This window comes from Hypanus sabinus, chromosome 7 (genome assembly GCF_030144855.1).
Source record: "Hypanus sabinus isolate sHypSab1 chromosome 7, sHypSab1.hap1, whole genome shotgun sequence".
In the NCBI taxonomy this organism is placed as follows: Eukaryota; Metazoa; Chordata; class Chondrichthyes; order Myliobatiformes; family Dasyatidae; genus Hypanus; species Hypanus sabinus.
Genome location: NC_082712.1, coordinates 172,403,745 through 172,423,619, shown reverse-complemented (window position 1 = coordinate 172,423,619; position 19,875 = coordinate 172,403,745). Strand labels below are relative to the sequence as shown.

The 19,875-nt window shown below is 37.7% G+C and overlaps 1 protein-coding gene across 2 annotated transcripts in view; it reads left to right on the top strand.

Annotated features, from left to right (window-relative positions):
• The window catches only part of elp4 (elongator acetyltransferase complex subunit 4), a 222,454-nt gene that overhangs the window by 83,604 nt on the left and 118,975 nt on the right, over positions 1-19,875 (top strand). For both annotated transcript variants that reach the window (XM_059976123.1, XM_059976122.1), the window contains exons 6-7: positions 2,605-2,689; positions 4,147-4,335. In XM_059976123.1, coding sequence (XP_059832106.1) covers positions 2,605-2,689; positions 4,147-4,335 — 274 coding nt within the window. The remainder of the gene's footprint in view (positions 1-2,604; positions 2,690-4,146; positions 4,336-19,875) is intronic.

Here is a 19,875-nt window from a genome sequence, read left to right as displayed (position 1 = left end):
TGGTGACTTTGGTTCTAGAGGCAAGGTGTTGTAAGGTAAATGTTTTCATCTCAATCCTCCTTTAAGTAAGTTGATTCTGTCCCTTGTTTCCTTGCATTCCACCCCACCTCAGTATTGTAATTTTCAAATAATCGGTATACCAGGCCAGCCTCAACTCTTAAAACCTTAGAACATAGAAGAGTACAGCACAGGAACTAGCTAAAAAGCAAATCAAAAACACCCAAACACTAATCCCTTCTACCTACACCATGCCCATATTCCTCGTCTTCCTTACATGCTTGTGCCTATCCAAATGTATCTTAAAATCCTCTAATATATGTGCCTCAATGCCAGCCAGCACATTCCAGGCATCTACGATTCTCTGAGTAAGAAACTTAGCCCTCACCTCTCAAATGTCTTGACCTGACTTTTTTTTAAATTTAAACTTCCCTTTTATCCTGGTTAGTGAATTATTTTTAAATAATAATGAAATAGAATTCTTAACTTGCATTTAGTACATATTATTACCTTGCACAATGCAAACATTATTTTTGGCACTTATATTAATTTGAATCTATTCTAGATTTCATAACCAACTGTCAATAACAGCTCAGAATCAGAATCAAAATCAGGTTTAATATCAGTGGCATATGTCATGAAATTTGTTGCTGTTGGCTGATCAGATTTCATTTTATTGAAGAATTTAGAGATAATTGTGGATTACCAGAAGGACTCATAAGCTTATTATCATAAGCTTCTCAAGGTCTGATCTTTTTATGTCAAGCAAGTTTGCTTGAAACACTCAAGTGTTATCTTGCTCTTTATGTAAACTTTTAGTATGTTAATCTAGATAATACTGTCACTTATGGTATTTAATTTAGAAATGTTATGGAATTGCATCATCATCAAGTGAAAAGAAGGAATGCCAAATTTATTTTACAAATATTTCATGTACTGTACAAATACTTTTACTATTTCCATTTTTAAAAATACTGATTTAGCCAGTTCATGATCACCAATTTCTAACTTAACTCATTTAAAGCTTTTAAAGGTTTCTCTTAAAGAATGAATAGTGCAGGGAATTATGGAACTAACAAAGCATTCTTTCAGTTGCATGAAATTTCACATGAAGTAGAATAGTAAATATTCAAACTCCTATATGTTCCCACATGTAAGCTGGGAGAAACTAATTTGTGCCTTTTGTCTGAGTTATTTAATCATTTATTTAGGAGGAGATTTTTTCTGCCTGACTTGTACTTTCATTTTTTTATGTTCTGTTCAATGCCTTTATACTTTGTTTAATGTTATTTGTAACCTTAACAAATTGACCTATTAAAAGCAAAGAAATTACTTGATATTATATCTGCTTCGTACTTTATATGTTCAAAAATTGGAAGTGAATATTTTTCCACTAATATTCATATTTGTTCAGTTGTCCGTCATCTACCTGTAGTTTATAATGGATATTTGCATGTCACTTCAATTGTATTTTCTTGACCAAAGCAGCAACATATTGTGGCGTAATCATCAGTTTATTTTGGAAGGAGTCAGAAAAAAAACATTTTGCTAAATGTTTTTATTAAAATTACAAAATTTCAACAAGATGAGCTCAGGTGATGAGGACTTTGATCAGGTGTGCTTGCTGTGGCAGTTCATTAACAATATGTTAATTAATCTACGATTTAACACAGAAATGCTGTGGTGGTTTCATCTTTTAAGTTGCTTCATTAAATCATTAATTTTCTAGGAGGTAAGTGAGCCTGACATAATTAAGGCATCCTTGTCTCTGCAGAATATCCCTTTCATATGGTGTCAGGTCACTGAGGTAGTTAATAGAAGCGAATGACTGCTGACTCCCAGGGTGCATTTTATTTATATGGCTGTGCTGTGAACTCAATTTATTAGTTCTGTTTTATTTTTCACTTAAGCAGTTTAGAATGAAATTAAGATTTTGCTTTGGCTTGGGACTACAGGTTATAAATAGAACTAGAGCTGCAGAAACCTGGGTGGAAGGCAAAGGATGTGTACTTTGTATTACACTCAAAATTTGAGTAATCTTCATTTAGGCAAATCCTTGTCGTTTGCTTAAAAGTTATAAAAAACTACTTTTGCAGGTTTTTAATTCATAATATAGCTGGAATAGATTAATATCCAGTCCATGGAAAGTATTTCACTTATTCACATCTAATGGATCTGTGGTTTTCTAAATATAATAATCTTAAACAAAATCTTTATTGTTTAAGTCATGTGCTCATTAGAAATCAGCTGTGTTGGCTTTGCGCTGAAAATATTTTAGTTTGAGAAAACCATTTCATCAGTATTATCTACATTAAATAAAGGTCATAATTTTCTCTCAGAAAGAGCACGCTGCTTAATATTAAACTTACACAGTGATATCAGGCCCTTCAGCCCATCAAATGTGTGCCAACTATTAACCACTCATTGACACAAATCTGACATCAACCTCATTTTCCAAGTTTTCTCAGCAACATCCACCCCCACCCCATATTCTATTCGTGTGTGACATTGTAGATTTTTCTCATTAAATGCATAAAACTACCAATGGAGTGCTAAAGTGATTTTTTTTTAATTTGTGACTTCCATTTCACACTTTTTTTTTGATAGTAACATGAACTTTGGTTACGTCAAGCTGCTTAGAGCCATACAGAGAGTCATCCGTGAGGAAAGATTTGATGGAACCGGTCCCCAGGTATGGTGCACAAGCCCTTAGTGTCTTCTGTAATCAAGTAACTAATGTTGTTTTCATAGCGCTCTCCAGGGTGCAGCCGGAAGGGCTTGGAATAATCAACAATGAACAAGCTGTTTCTAAGCACAGCTGAAGTAAACAAGCATTGCAAAGACAGAGTGTGGGTCATATGTTAATATGCATTTGCCTCACGTTTTGAGCTTTCCTCATCTCTATTGGGTACAAGCATTGATGTGCATAAGCAGTGTGCTTTGGCATCATTAGTCACTGAGCACCTAAAAAGGAGCTGTCCATTCAAGAAAGTGGCTTAGCCTGACTCCACATTAAGCTACATTAGGCGTTTTACATTGATGTTGTAATGAAAATATCTCTGTTGTAAAACTTGTAGCCTTGACAGAACCATGACCAAGAAAATCTTTTTGTTGCAGGGAAAAGCTTAGTTAATTCAAGTTTGTTGGAGGCTGTGCAGTCAACATTTCAACAATGTTAACTAAATTGGCTGAGCCTGAGCCTCAAACTGAAGAAAAACTTCAGAGCAACTTTAGATATTACTAATACTTGTATCTTAATTTAGCTTGTTATTGCTCAGCTCACAATCTCTACTGAGATTTCGACACAGATCTGGACAGGCTGTCTTTCCCTGTGGAGGCAAAACCCCTTTGGAGAAGTAAATTGGTCCCTGACAGACACCTCTCCCCTTCCCAGTAGTAACCATGGCAACAGGCATGTCTTAACAGTTCCCACAGTATAGTGTGCCTAGCTGTTTCTGTAGCAAGATGACAGGTCTTCCAAAGCCGGGTATCTCAAAAAGCGACAGCATATGTGGTGAAACCATATAAATGTACACACACTGGGTCTTTTAGCAAACTCATCTGATTCAGTGGGTTTGAGCAACTATGTTTAATTTTATTAAATATCTTTGTAAACAATTATATTTTACACATTTTCTTCAATTGATTTCTGTCTCATTTTGCTTCTTTGTCACTACCAGCCACATATGATCAAACAAAAATTTACACAATGCTCTTTGTGTGTCTAGGCAACTGGTCTCTCCATGTAAGTAAAAGTATAGAATAAGCTATCCTTTTTGGTAGCATGAATCGTTTGTGATTCCACAGGCAGCGTTTGTTAATAGAATCCTAGCCCAAACCAGCTGGAAGTCTAGCATACGCTGATCCTTTCTTGGCACTTTGCTAGCAGCTATGTAGGCTTTGCAAAAGTGCAGCTCTTATTAAGGTTCTACTGATATCCTTCCCTGTTGATATGCCAAGGAAACAAGCTGTTTTATGAGCCGTTAGGCAGCTGGAAAGCAAGTCCAGACAGAAATTTCAAAGCCTCGTCACCTGTCCAGTAGCTGTTGTAGCTCTTGTATGTTAGAATGCAAACTGGGTAGGAAGGGTGTCATTTATAAGCAAACCCCTGCTGTTTTGTCACATTCATTTGCACCTCTCTTCCTACAGACTAAACAGAGGAACATCCTGCGGATAGGAATCCATTCACTTGGCTCAGTATTATGGGGAGACGATGTTGGCCTTAATGAAAACCCTGAATCTGCGTACAGTCTGACTAAATTTCTGTATGCACTCCGTGGACTTCTCAGAACATCTCTCTCCGCTTGTATTATTACCGTGCCAGCATACCTCCTCCAGGTTAGACTCCTTAAGTGGAATACTTTATACATGATTATTCTAATTACCTTTTCTGTAGCAGTCTGGTTGCAGTGATAAAGCCATGTCTCCTCAGAAAATCTTTGCTTATGTTATGATATTTCTCATAGAACTGTGGCTCTCCAGCAACAAAACCTTAGAACAAGTTCATTATTTCCAGTTTATAGAAAGTTCTGTTATACTGCCTTTCAAACTTCATAAATTGTTGCCACTGATTTGTATGCCAAATCTGTTTCCCAGCAGAGTGTGATACAATAGATTGAGTGTCACCTTAGATCCACTAAATGAGACATGTTTGGAAAAAGGGAAAGGTGTAATCTCTGATCAGAATAAACTAGGGAGATGAATGTGCTGTTGTCCTGTTTGAAAGTCAGTTAAGCAACAGAGGATGAACTTAGATATGACATGGTGGACAGGGAGTAAAATATTCTTCAGTAGACTTTGGAGTAGGGGATATAAGTATATAATTTGTACTGTAAGTACCAGAAACATGTTGCAGCTTTGGGGAGAAAACTGGAAGTAACATTTCTTTTCAAAGACTCTCCATCAAAACTTTACAAAATTTCCAGAAGTTGCAATTGTGTTTTTTTTTAATTTGGTTTTGAATTCAGGATTCTGTTCACACTCATTGTTCCAAAGCTGTTTGTGTGCATTTCTTCTGAAACTGATATGAGTTCATGAGCTATGTCTGATAGCAAAGCAGGATGAAACTGAACTCTAAAGCTAATTTTTATCCCAATTGCAAATTAAAATCTACTTGTTTCATATTACCCTGAACTGTACCATTTCCCTGACTTTGTCCGATGCTCAGTGCCCACTTTATTAGGTACCCAAAGTCACCACTGAGTGTATGTTTGTGGTCTTCCACAGCTGTAGTCCATCCACTTCAAGGTTTGAAATGTGTATTCAGACATGCTCTTCTGCGCACCACTGTTGTTACAAATGGTTATTTGAATTACAGTTGCCTTCCCGTCAGCTTGAACCAATCTGACCATTCTCCAGTGACCTTTCTCAATAACGAGGCATTTTCACCCACAGAACTACCACTCATAGGGTGCTTTTTTGTTTTTTGCATCATTCTACATAAACTCTTGAGACTGTTATGCATGAAAATCCCAGGGGAGCAGTAGTTTCTGACATTTCACGCCACCCTGATTGGCAACAACAGTAAGTCTGTGGTCAAAGTTACTTAGATCACATTTCTTCTGTATTGTGACATTCGGTCTGAACAACAACTGAACCTCTTGAACATGTCTGCATGCTTTTTGCTGCCACATGATTAGCTAATTTGATATTTGCATTAACAAGCCAGTGTAAGGTGTAGTAAATAAATTGGCCATTAAGTATATGTTCTACTATTGTTTTTGCAACAATAATTAATCAGTGTGACGATATATTATTTCAAAAAAATCTGAAATTAGGTAGCTATAATGTCAGCTTTTTTGTGATGAATAACTTGACAATAGCTTCAGAATGGAATAACTTTTTTATGAATCCTATTAACACATTAATAAAGGAATATGCTCTTATAGCTTGCACATTGAATGGGTACAAATACTTAATGTAGCAGATAATTATTGAGTACATTCATTTATTTAAAGTCCAGTATGTTTTGGCAGTAAATGTTTTTTCAGCTGTCTTTTAAGGTAAATGAACTGTTCAGAAAGTAGAGCAGCACCTGATCATTTTTGAGAATTACAAAATCATTCAATTTATATAGTTTGAAAAACATAGCAATGTCATTATTTTAACTAATGGTTTCTTTCATTGTCTTTACCTCTGATACAATATCACATTAATGAATTATATTTAATATTCACATCTTGTTCAAAATACCAATAATACTGATAAACTCTCATTTATTGCTCATTCCTAATTCTCTGATAAAGGGAACTGGGATGCCTCCTTTGGCTTCCACTGTTACCTCTGGAGTCTCAAAAGAATCGCTGCATAACCATCTCGTTACTCAATTACATGCTACTCCTGATCAGCAACATTTGAAAGTAGTACTGCCTTCAGTTGTGTGCTTAACCTGAAACCTTCAGCATTGAGACCACCTGTTTCCAATCCTATAGTTACAAAAAAAGAGGGCAATCGTCCAATGACATGTAAGAATTTCTTCGCAAAGACAGCAATGAATCTCTGTAATTCTCTTCTTTGGAGTATTGTGAGAGCTAGATCATTGATGATATTTAAGGAGAAAATAGATAAATTGTTGAAAAAAAATTGGAGATATCCAGGATATGAAGATCTGTCCCAAAAGTGAAGTTGAGGCAGGTTAGTCACGATCACATTGGAGGTTAAGGTAGGCGTGAGGTGACAATTGACCTAGTACACTCAGTAGCCATTTTATTAAGTACAGGAGTGGAACCCAGTGTATTCTTCTGCTGATGTGTCCATCCACTTCAAGGTTCAACAAGTTGTGCATTCAGAGATGCACTTCTCCATAACACTGTTGGAATGCATAGTTATTTGAGATGCTGTTGCCTTCCTGACAGCTTGAAGCAGTATGGCCACTCTTCTCTGACCTCTCACATTAATAGGGCATTTTCGCCCAGAGAGCTGCTGCTCACTGGAATTGTATTGTTTCTCACACTGGTCTCTGAAAACTCTAGAGACAGTTATGTGTGAAAATCCCAGGAGTTCAGCAGTTTCTGAGATACTCAAACCGCATCATCGACCAACAATCTCAATTTGCCATGGCACAAAGATAGGAAAGTACATCATTACATCCCCCATGCCTTTCTTCTGTTCATTAACTTTAAATCTGTCCTTGTCACCCTCCATCACTTCAATCATTTTCAGTTCCCTGGCCCTGATTGCCTTACTTTCAGCATGAACATCCAGTTCCTATATACTTCCGTTCCTATCAGGATACATCCATGATACCTCACATGCCTTCCATCACTCAATCTCTTTCAATTCTCTGGCCTTGATCAAATTATTTGCACTATGGATGTACAGTCCCTCATTCATCTCTCCACATTTTTCTAGACCACAGACTTGACAAGATCCCCTCCACTACCTCCCTCCTCTTTCTGTTTGAACTGGTTCTCCCACTCAACAATTTCTCTTTTGGCCCCTCCCACTTCGAACTAAAGGTGTAGTCGTGAGCACTCACATGAGCCTTGGCTGTGCCTGTCTTTTCATTGGCTACATAGAATAGCCCATGCTCCAAGCCTACACTGGTATTCCTCGCCAACACTTTTTGCACTTTAACTCAGATCCTCCAGATCCAGTAACATCCTTGTAACTTTTCTCAGAACTCTTTCAGCCTTATTTACACCTTTCCTGGTAAATAAGTGACCAAACTTGCACACAATACTCCAAATTAGGCCTCATCAATGTCTTATACAACTTCAACATATTTAACCTCCTGTACTCAATAATTTGATTTATGAAGGCCAACATACCAAAAGCTTTATTTATGACCCTATCTATCTGTGATGCCACTTTCATTGAATTAAAGTACAGACCCTTCAACTCACCATGTCTACCTTGAACATAATGCCATTCCAACTAGTCCCATCTTGCTGCATGAGGTTCAGCTTTCTCTATCCTCCACCTATTCATGTGTCTAAATGCCTCTTAAACATTGACCATAAGACAGAGGAGCAGAATTAGACCATTTGCCATTCAAGTCTGCTCTGCCATTCCTTTATGGCTGATTTATTATCCCTCTCAACCTCATTGTCTTGCCTTCTCCCTGTATCCTTTGATGTCCTGATTAATCAAGAACCTGGCGACTTCCAATTTAAATATACCAATGACTTGAGCCCCACAGCAATCTGTGGAAATGAATGCCACAGATTTGCCATCTTCTGGTCAAAGAAATTCCACTTCCTCTTTATTCTAAATGGATGTCCCTCTATTCTGAGGCTGTGCCCTCGGGTCCTAGACTCCCCCACTATAGGAAGCATCCTCTCCACATACACTCGATAATATTTGGTGGGTTTCAATATGATCCACCCCTCATTTTGTAAACTCCAGAGAGTACAGGCCCAGAATCATGAAACACGCCTCATATGTTAACCCTTTCATTCCCAGAATCATTCTCTTGAACTTCCTCTGGACTCTGTAATTACAATTCCTATTGCATCTGGTTCTACCAACTCCCCTGGCAATACATTGCAGGCACTCAATATTCTGCATAAAATAAAGTGCCTCATACATCTCCTTTCATCTTTCTCTCTCTCATCTTAAACTTTTGCCTTCGTGTATTGGACATTTCCACCCTGGTTAAAAATTATCTGATCATCTACATGATCAAAGCTTCTCCTTATTTCTTATACTTCTCTTATGTCACCTCCAGAGAACACCATCCAAGTTTGTCCAGCCTCTCCTTATAGCTAGTATACTGCAACGTAGGCTATATCCAGGTGAACCCCTTCTGCACTTTCTCCAAAGCCTCCACATACTTCCTGGAACGTGGCAACTAAAACTGCACAGAGTACTCCAAGTGTCCTACCCAGAGTTTTATCCAGCTGCAACACGCCAGTCCAACCTGTATACTCTGTGCCTCCACTTTCAAAGGCAAGCATAGTGTATACCTTCTTAACACGATCCAGTTGCATTGCCACTGTCAAAGGCAAGTATAGTGTATACCTTCTTAACACGATCCAGTTGCATTGCCACTGTCAAAGGCAAGTGTAGTGTATACCTTCTTAACACGATCCAGTTGCATTGCCACTGTCAAAGGCAAGTGTAGTGTATACCTTCTTAACACGATCCAGTTGCATTGCCGCTGTCAAAGGAACTATGACCTTGCATCCTAAAATTCCTTTATACATTGCTGCTCCTAAGTTTCCTGCTATTTACTGTATACTTTCCACTTGTATTTGACATCCCAAAATGCATCACATCACACTTGTCTGGATTAAACTGTATCCGCCATTTCTATGCTTACATTTCTAATCAATATATTTATTTAGAAATACAGTACTGCAACAGGCCCAACACACCTGTGCTATGGAAGCGAAGTCCATGCACATGATTCAAATCAGAATCAGGTTCCATTACCACCAGCATATGGCTTGAAATTTGTTGTCTTTACAGTAGCAGTACAACACAATACATAATAATAGGAAAAATGTGAATTACAGTAAATATATATATATATATATATATATAGTTAAATCGGTAGAGCAAAAATTAAAATAAGAAGAGTAGAGACATAGTGTTCATGGGTTCAATATCCATTTAGAAATCAGATGGTCAGATGGCAGAGGGGAAGAAGCAATTCCTGAATGACTGAGTCAAATAACTAACTCAAATTTGGGAGACAAGACCTTCCCTTGGTTACCGCTAATTGATTTTTCTTTGCCACAGGTACTGTGATATACTGAAAACCTTTTGTCTCTATGCCATCCAGACAAAAGTAGATCAAGGTAATAAAAAGGAAAGAAATAGTAAAAGTAGGCATGAATATAGTGTTACCATTACATTGAAAATGCAGTACAGATAGATAAATAACATGCAGGGGCCATGTCAAAATATACTGAGAGATCAAGAGTTCATCTTGTTCTCCTGCAACCATATTCCAAAGTTCCTATTAAGCACTTTGTCTCTTTGTAACTTGCCCCAAATAACTAATTTTACATTATCACAACATTTAGCTTACACTTAATTTTTAGGGTGGTTCAACATCTACTGTCACTCTTCATCAAGTTATTCTCTGAAAGTTATTTTTCAAGTGTATGTAACAGTCACTTTTGCATAGAAATCTCCTAGGGATTGATGAAGTATCTTGGTCTGAAACATTGACTGTTTATTCCCCTCCGTAGATGCTGCCTGGCACGCTGAGCTCTTCCAGCATTGTGTTTGTGTGTGTGTTGCTCTGGATTCCCAGCATCAACAGAGTTTCTTGTACTTATAACCTCCTACTCCTTCATTTTTGGGCAACTTCTCAGGATTGAGGACTTTGTGCTACTGCTTCTGCTTCCAGTTTTATGTGTTCAGAAATAGCCGGTAAGGCTGATGTAGAAGTCCCAGACCTTTCTACAGATGGCTCAGGAGACAGAAAAAAGTTTGTTTTTTAGGTGATGCTTTACTCCCACTGCTTATATCAGGACTGTGAGCTCCTGATGTTTGTCTTCAAGATTTCAAAACCATTGTAAATACTCTAGAATGGGATGAAGCCTCAGTGTGAGGAGCAGTACCATATATTCTGTCTGGATAGTCTCCAACCTGATGGCATGAATACCGATTTCTCCTTCCAGTTAAAAAAAATCCTCCTCCCTGTCTCTTTTATTCCTGGCCTTTTACTTCTTATCACCAGCCTAACACCTCTCCTTGGGTTCCCTCTTCCTTCCCTTTTTCCTATGGTCCATTCTCCTCTCCTACCAGATTCCTTTCTCTCCAGCTCTTTATCTTTCCTACCCTCCTAGCTTCACTTATCACCTTCCAGCTATCTTCCTTTCTGTCCCAATAACTTTTTATTCTGGCGTCTTCCCCCTTCCTTTCCAGTCCTGAAGAAGGATCTCAACCCAAAACTCGACTGTTTCCTCCAGCATTTTGTGTGTGTTGTTTTGGAATGGATAGTATCTTTCAGAAGATTGATGTCAAACATGTAAATGGCATTGTTTATCCAATGTAATCAGACTAAGAGTAATTAGGGCCCTTAATTCTAGGAATGTTGACCAAGGAGAAGATGCTAACATTCATTCACTTAACCTTTCAGTGTATTTGGAGGATTTTGCAGAGGTAGGTTTGGTGGTGTTTTCACAGTGCCTTTTGATGTTTGTTATCCACTCAGAGGCCACTTTGTTAGGTACAGAATCAAAATCAGGTTTATTATCACCAGCATGTGATGTGAAATTTGTTAACTTAGCAGCAGCAGTTCAATGCAATACATAATCTAGCAGAGACAGAAAAAATAGCAATAATAAATAAAGCATAATAATAATAAACAAGTAAATTATGCATATTGAATATATTATTAAAAATGTGCAAAAACAGAAATACTGTGTATTAAAAAAGTGAGGTAGTGTCCAAAGCTTCAAAGTCCATTCAGAAATCAGATGCAGAGGGGAAGAAGCTGTTCCTGAATCACTGAGTGTGTGCCTTCAGGCTTCTGTATCTCCTACCTGATGGTAACAATGAGAAAAGGGCATGCCCTGGGTGCTGGAAGTCCTTAATAATGGATGCTGCCTTCCTGAAACACTGCTCCCTAAAGATGTCCTGAGTACTTTGTAGGCCAGCGCCCAAGATGGAGCTGACTAGAATTATAACCATCTGCAGCTTCTTTCGGTCCTGTGCAGTAGCCCCTCCATACCAGACAGTGATGCAGCCTGTCAGAATGCTCTCATGAGTACAAATATATAAGTTTTTGAGTGTATTTGTTGACATGCCAAATCGCTTCAAACTCCTAATAAAGTATAGCTGCTGTCTTGCCTTCTTTATGACTACATCAATGTGTTGGAACCAGGTTAGATCCTCAGAGATCTTGACACCCAGGAACCCAGGTGTGGTACTTGGCACAGTCTTCTGCTGCTATGTGGAGTCATTTCAGATTACGTTAGTCGCACAAAAATCAATTTTGCAAATGTCAAAATGAAAGAAAATCTACCTCACCTGTCTCTGGGTGTTATTGTTGCTTTGTCTCACTGCTGGTATTTTGTCCTACAGTACAGTTACAGTTTTGATTCTTATTACACAGCTAAAGACTGGAACTTTCTGAGGTAACCTCCTTTTTCCCCAATTGGTGTTTACATCCATGACAATCTGGCAGTTCGATGTGTTGTGCTTTGAAAGATGTTCTTCTGCACACCACTGTTGTAACGCATGGTAATTTGAGTTACTGTCACCTTCCTATCAACTTGACCATTCTCCTCTGACCTCTCTCATCAATAAGGAATTTTTGTCCACGGAACTGTCACTCACTGAATGTTTCTTTGGTGGGTTTTTTTGCATCATCATCTGTAAGTTCTAGAGAATATTAAAGCGTGAAAATCCTAGAAGATCAGCAGTTTCTGAGATACCCACACCACCCCATCTGACAACAATCATTCATGTCACTTAGATCACATTTCTTCCCCATTCTGATGTTTGGGCTGAACAACAACTGAACTTCTTGACCAAATTTGTATGTTTTTATGCATTGCATTGCTCCCACATGATTGGCTGATTGAATATTTGCATTAATGAGCAGTTGTACCTAATTAAGTGGCCACTAATTGTAGATCATTCAGCTTTAAAGCATATAGGAAGGTAGAACTCACTTCAGCCCACAGGCCAAGACTTTCATGCCAGATTTCATGTCTTGATCTTCAAGTACACTTTCCCTCAATTGATTTAAGGCTTTGCTGGCACATTGAAGGCGGTGGTGAATTTCATTATCAATTTCAGCCGATGCCAAACTGTGACTCCTGAGATATGGAAAAGGTTCTCATTTTCCAGAGTCTCACTGTGAATTTTTATTGTTGGAAGGTAGAATGGTCCGGTGGGCATTTTGGTAGAAGATCTTGCTGATGTTGGGTGTAAGGCCTATCTTCAAGAATGCTTCAATGAATAAATGGTGAGGTTTTTCTCAATCCTCTCACCTCAGTTTTGCACCTCACCTCCAACAAACATCCAGCAGGATGTGAGCTAATCTTCAGTGCCACTGGAAACTGTTCAAGACACAGTAACTATATTCCGGTACCAAGGTCACTTGAACCTCAGCAGTCAAACGGGAGTATGAAGGTATTTGCTGTGTTTGGAAGTTTGAGCTCCAAGTCATTGTCAGCTCATTCATTCTAGTATATTTTCATGGTTGTTTAGAAATGGAATAATACTAGTGGCTCAAAGGAAGAGCCATCAGCTCTTTTGTTTAAAATAGAATGAGATCTTCTATGACATAAATAGACTGGGCTTGCAATTATTACCCAAGAGACTTCCTAGCATGCTGCATCACTGTTTGATAAGGAATCTGCAGTGCGGCAGACGAGGTCTACAACTGGTAGTTAAAATTGCCCAACATATCACCAGCACCAGCCTACCCACCATCAAGGACACAGGAAAAAGACCAGCAATATCATGAAGAATCCCACCAACCTTCCTCCCCATGGACTGTTTGTCTCACTCTCATCAGGGAAGAGAATGTGCAGCAATGATGCCAGGACCACAAGATTCAAAAACAGTTACTTCCTCCAGCCATCAGGCTGATCAACCTCACCACCACTACATACATATCACCCAGCGTCACTTTATGTACATACAATCATTTTATTATTTATACATGATTATTTTATAGATTTGTTTTTATATTTACTGTGTTCTTTATTGCATTTAGATTTGTGTTCTTTATGTTCTAGTCTTTTTTTTTGCTGCATCAGATCTGAAGTAACAACCATTTTGTTCTCCTTTACACTAAACAATCTTGAATCTTGAATCTTTTACCAGTGGAGTCATTTCAGATTACGTTAGTCGCACAAAAATCAATTTTGCAAATGTCAAAATGAAAGAAAATCTACCTCACCTGTCTCTGGGTGTTATTGTTGCTTTGTCTCACTGCTGGTATTTTGTCCTACAGTACAGTTACAGTTTTGATTCTTATTACACAGCTAAAGACTGGAACTTTCTGAGGTAACCTCCTTTTTCCCCAATTGGTGTTTACATCCATGACAATCTGGCAGTTTTGTACCTGCTGTTAAAGAGACAGAAATGACACTTCAAATGAGAATATGTGATGAAAGTTGTTTTGCAGCAGCAGTACGGTGCAAAACATTTAAAAACTTTAAATCACAATAAGAAATATACATGTATATAAAAATTAAATTAAATATGTAGTGCAAAAGGGAGCAAATATAGTGAGATAGTGTTCATGAGTTCATTGTCCTTTAAGAAATCTAATAGCAATGGAAAGAAGCTGTTCCTAAATCATTGAGTGTGTGTCTCCAAATACTTGACTGTTGTTCGGCTAATGTTTTAGCCAATTACCACAAAATTACTTGAAAAAGAAGTTGATTGTGGAACTTGGAAGTTGGAACTTGCCATTTCCTTTTGTTGAAATTCACATGAAGATTATGCATAACTTGTCAAATTAAAATGTTGTTCTGAGAATATTCTCTAATAATTTTTAACAATGTCATTTTCAATTCATGTCTGTTTCTGTATCTATTAAATCAACAGTACATTTATAAAGGACGAGACTTCAGACTGAGTTTTTATCCATAAAATAACATGCCATCTATCAATGTGACATTAGCAATAAGCTGATGTATTTCTTTGAGGCACTGCATCTCATAACAGTCTTCAAGTAAGCCTCTGGGTTTGCATTTGTTTCACTGTAAAACAACAATTATGGCTTGGAAAGTGACTATGCATTGTTTTCTGTTTTTGCATAAAGCTGTATGGATATACTTTAATTTATTGTTGTAAAGTATACTCCTTAGTAATTGCTACATTTTTATTGACATGTTTTTATTACCAGTTAATTGAGCTGGCCAAGTCCACATCAACTTTAATGAGTCTTTGTCCAGTTGTAGAACTCACTGGAATTTGTAATAGGGCTAATGTGAAAGCTTCATTATCGCCACTTCAATTAAATCCCTTCCCAGTTATCCACCAGAATTTTCATGAAACAAGACTCTGCACAAGATAATTTCATTACATATATGAAGGACTGTATTTCCTTTTGCTGATTTGCTTTTGCTTGTCTTTTTTGAGAAATTTGTACCATGTATAAAAGACATCAACTTGAGATCTTTACCTTGAAGCCAAGTACATATATATAACATTGTGGAGGACTTAGAGAAACAGAAGATCTTCGTCACACAAACTCTCTGAGGCCTTTGTCAGTCAGAGTAGACCATGGATATTGTGTCTGAGCTGTCTTAGATACGCAATCCTGGGCAGTGCAATATGGAGAGCAAGTTGTTGCCCATGCAGCAAGCTCCCCCTCTCCACACATCTGATGAACCCAGAGGAACAACAGAGATTGATAGAAAAACTACTATTTAACAAATCTTAGTATAAATACTGAGAGTGCAATCTAGATTCTTGAGTTATCCAGAGTAGAGAATGACCTCCACAGTTTGATAGCAAATGGAAAAAGACTGAGAGGAGTCTGAATTCCGCTTAACTTGGACTCAAGGAATAGCAAAATTCTGAAACCTTCCATTATCTGGGGGGCTGAAGTTCTCAACTTGGAAGATTATACTTAATCACACAATGTTCATTTGCACTCTAGGCAAATATCAGCTGTACTTATCAATAATTTTCAAAATTCTCTCCTCTTCTGTTATTTAAGGTTTATTAGTTACAGTTTCCCCAGATATACAGTACTGTGCAAAAGTCTTGGGCACATATCTATATATCTAGGGTGCCTCAGACTTTTGCACAGTACTGTTATAATTTTATGTCTTGCACTGTACTGCTGCCGGAGAGGGGAAAAAAAAGTTTCATGATGCGTGAGTGATGATAAACCTGATCCTGATTGGGTCTCTGCGATGGACTGAGAGTGGGAAGGGGGCTGGGAATAGCAAATCATGGTTGGGAGAAGGGAAAGGGGGAAGGGACAGAGTGAGAAGCACCAGAGAGGCATTCTGTAATGATCAATAAGCAATTGTTTGGAATCAAGTTACTTTCCCTAATATCTCAGAGCTGGGAGTGTCTGAACCTGCACCATCCCCTGATCCTGGCATTCCTTCTCTGCTACTTGTCCAATATCCCTCCCATGGCGCTCCATTCCCAACATCCTTTGCTCCAGCCAGATTTACAAACTCACACTATGCTCCACATTGCCAAATACAGTATTGTGCAAAAGTCTTAGGCATTCTAGCTATAAATATGTGCCTAATACTTTTGCATAGTACTGCATCCTTTGTTATCCATTAGTCTTTATCAACACCACTGACACTTCCTTTCTACTGATACCAACAGAACCTGTATTTTCAGTCTCTTCTCGACTCTGTCATCCATTTTGCCATTTTCTCTGTTTTTCTCTCTCCATAGATGCTGCCTGACCTATGCAGTACAGTGTTTACATTATTTGATATTTTGACTTTCTAAGAGTATTGTTATGTAGCTGAAAGTAACTCCTCAGCAAGCCAGTTCTGGGTAAATCTTGAAGGAATGTACTGAACCAATGTCAGAAATTCAACTACCATACCTTTTGTAATATTCTCCTGACTCTCGTGATAATTAGCAATTCTCATTTGGGTCAGGTTTAGTCTACAAAAGTAAGAAAAATTTTGCAGAAATTATGATGGGTTCTTTTGTAATATGGTCCACCATTTTGGTCTCTATACCTTGCTATGAATTTGTCCTGAGATGAGGGGATTGTCCCATGAGGAAATATTTATTCATTTGAGATTAAAAGAATGAGATGGTAACCTTATTGAAGCATCTAAGATTATGAGGGAGATTGACAGAGTGACAGAGCATAGTGAAAGGGTGATTCCTTTAAAACTAGAGGCATAGTCTCAGAATTTTTAAAAAAACTTTTTATTCTGAAATGAGAAATTTCTTCACATAGAGGGTTATAAATGTTTGATATTCTTTACTTCAAAAATGATGTACATGCTCAGTCACTGGGCATATTTAAAGTTGGGGTAAATCTGAAAATGACGACTCTAGACAGGAAATTAATTGAGATGTTGTTGAATAGTAGAGTGGGTTCCAGGGAGTCATGGTCTAGTTCTGTTGCTATTTCTCAAGGTTTTTGGGTTGATTTGTTAGCTTCAGCGCCAGGAAAAGTCCCTAGTTCACACTCTTCTGGGAAATATTTGCTAAAATCTTGGTTTAACTTCAACCTATGATGAACTATGAACATTGATGGCTACTTCAAAATAATAGGATGTTTAGAACAAGAATGGGCACTGTAGGGGGTCTTAAAAAGCTAATTTGCAACTGATTCCTTATTGGAAAATAGGTATATCCAACAGTAACACAAGAAATTCTGCACATGAGGGACACCTCACCTGGCTTCACCTATGCCTCACCCCCAACCAACCCAATTTCTGTTCTGAGCTGCTGAGTTCCTTCAGCATTTTCTGTTTTGCTTTTATTTACAACAGTTAAGCATTTGTTTTTATTGCATTGAAGTGTTGGCCTAGATTTTACCTTTAATACCTGAAGCAGAGCTTGAACTCATAATCTTTTGACAGATATCAAAATTCTACCACGAAGACAAGGAAGACTTCCTTTGAGAAATGACTCAATTTTCCTAGAGTTTGTGACCTTGGATTTTTATTATTGATATCAAAAACTTTTTTTTGTCATCATTTTTCAATTGTGACAGATTCTACTGCACTATGACGTCCCGTTTCCTGTTTAGTATGCTGCATTCAGTGCTTATGTTGTGGTTTTCCCTATGGTGGGATTACCAAACACAAGTCTAGGTGACTGCTTATCGCCCAGTGCTGCCAAAGGAAGGCCTCTGCATTTGAGTGGTCTCTGTCCCTTCAAAGCTGTCATTCGATATTACCAATGTTTTGTGATTTATGGATTGTGAACTGTAGCTCAATTTGGTCTTGTTCAGCTTCATGTTTTTAATATTCTGTGTTTGCCCATTCTTTCTTGTTGCTGTTTGGCACAATTTGGTAGTTTTATTTGTGGGGTTGGGCTTTGGGGGTCTGATGTTCTTGCCATTTGCACGACTTGTTTTTTGCATGTGGGGAGGGTTTGATGTTTTTGTTGCCATTTGCGTAATTTTCTTTTTTGTGTAGGGAGGGGGTTGATGATCGTGTTGCCGTTTGCAAGATTTTTTCTTTGTGCAAAGGAGTGTTGATCTTTCTCTTTGAACAACTTCCATGATCTCGCAGTTTTGTGGTTATCTGGAGAAGACAAATCTCAGAGTTGTTTACTGCATACCTGCTTAGATAATAAATGAACCTTTGAATATCTCCATTCGGTCCACAAGGTCAATGGGCTTTCATGTGCCGCCATTCATTTTAATTCTTTGCCTTACCCCCATCCTGACCCCCATCAGCTGCCTGCAGTGTTCAAACAAAGCTCACAGTAAGCTTGAGGAACCCCATCTCATCTTCTGACTGACATTATTATTATAATTACAACATTAATTTTTAAGTTTTTGATGAGTATTCATTGTGGCCATACACTTCATATTTCCAGGAATTGGTATCTTTTCTGTCCTTAACATATTCTACTCCGATTTGTTCCTGGCCCAGACATTATCTCATATTGTCTTTACCACTCTGTTACACTTTGCTCAACCATTACTTTAGTCATTCAGTATCTTCTGCCTTCTATCTTATCACAGATTTCCCCTGTTGTTCACTCTGCCTTTCCAATGGACCTTTTTTTTTGGAATTTGTATTGAAGTGCAGGGTAGGAAAGCTTTATGAGTTTGGATTATAGTGCTGTACTTACATTCCTTTAGATGGGGTGGCTAGAAGATCACAGTTGCAAAATAGCGGGCCATCCATCAGAATAAGGATGAGGAATTTCTTCCCTCAGAGGGCAAAGAATTCCTCTCCAAGTAGGCTGTGGCTGTTTATTTTCATTCTATTGTTTCTTAATAGATCATTCTGATTGAGCCACCGCAAAGTACGGATTTTTGCAGTATCAATCAAGCTAGATTTATTCTGTGACAGTAGATAACTAACTTTAATTATCTTGAACCACTGAAAATCAAACAACTGCAAGTTCTGAAAGTCTGCAATAAATTGGAAAATACTGGAATCTCAGCAGGACAGGCGGCATCTGTGGATTGAGAAACAAAGTGAATGTTACAAGTCAAAATACACTTCATTAGAACTAACTTACTTTCTCTCTTCCAACAAGGTGTATTCAATCTGAAACATTAATTTTGTTTCCGTTTTTATAAATGTTTCCTGACCTGAGTAGTTACTATTTTGATATTTTTCAGCTTTTTTTTTACTATCTACATATTTTATAGATTGAATTAGTTGCATATTCCAGCTCCATGATTCATTAATATGGACAAAGTATGTGAAGCAGTAGTTATTAAAAAATCTGACATGGTCCATTAACAGTAAAGTCAGTGATATATTTTTAGAATATCATTTTCTATATTTCTAAGAGACTGGAGTAAGTCTAGCTGAGATGGACTGATAATAATTATACTGATAATAATCGTCTTTATAATTGTAGTCCGCTTCTCAAGAATTTCCCTGCATGAAGCACCAGACAACAACTGTTTCCAAGAACACATAAATATGGAGAATAGAAACAGTGAATGAAAATAGAGTTCACAATCAGTAACATTGCAGGGATGGATTTAAAAGCAGAAAAAGCTGAAAGGTCATGTTGCATCTAAGAGCTGAACAGGTTTAACATTGTATTTCAGTGTCCATTCATCAGAAGTGGTCTGCTGAATATTTCCACCATTTCCAACATCTCAATTAATTTCCTGTCTACAGTGTCTTCCTTTTGGAATTAAATTAATTGGTAAATTGGTTTATTATTGTGATATGTTCCAAGGTACAGTGATCAGTATACATGTTACTTCAACAGTCCTCTGAGGTAGTACAGGGAAAAACAATAACAGAATGCAAAATAAAATGTTATGCTGTACTACAAAGAGTGTGCAGTGTTTTATTGGACAATAAAATGCAA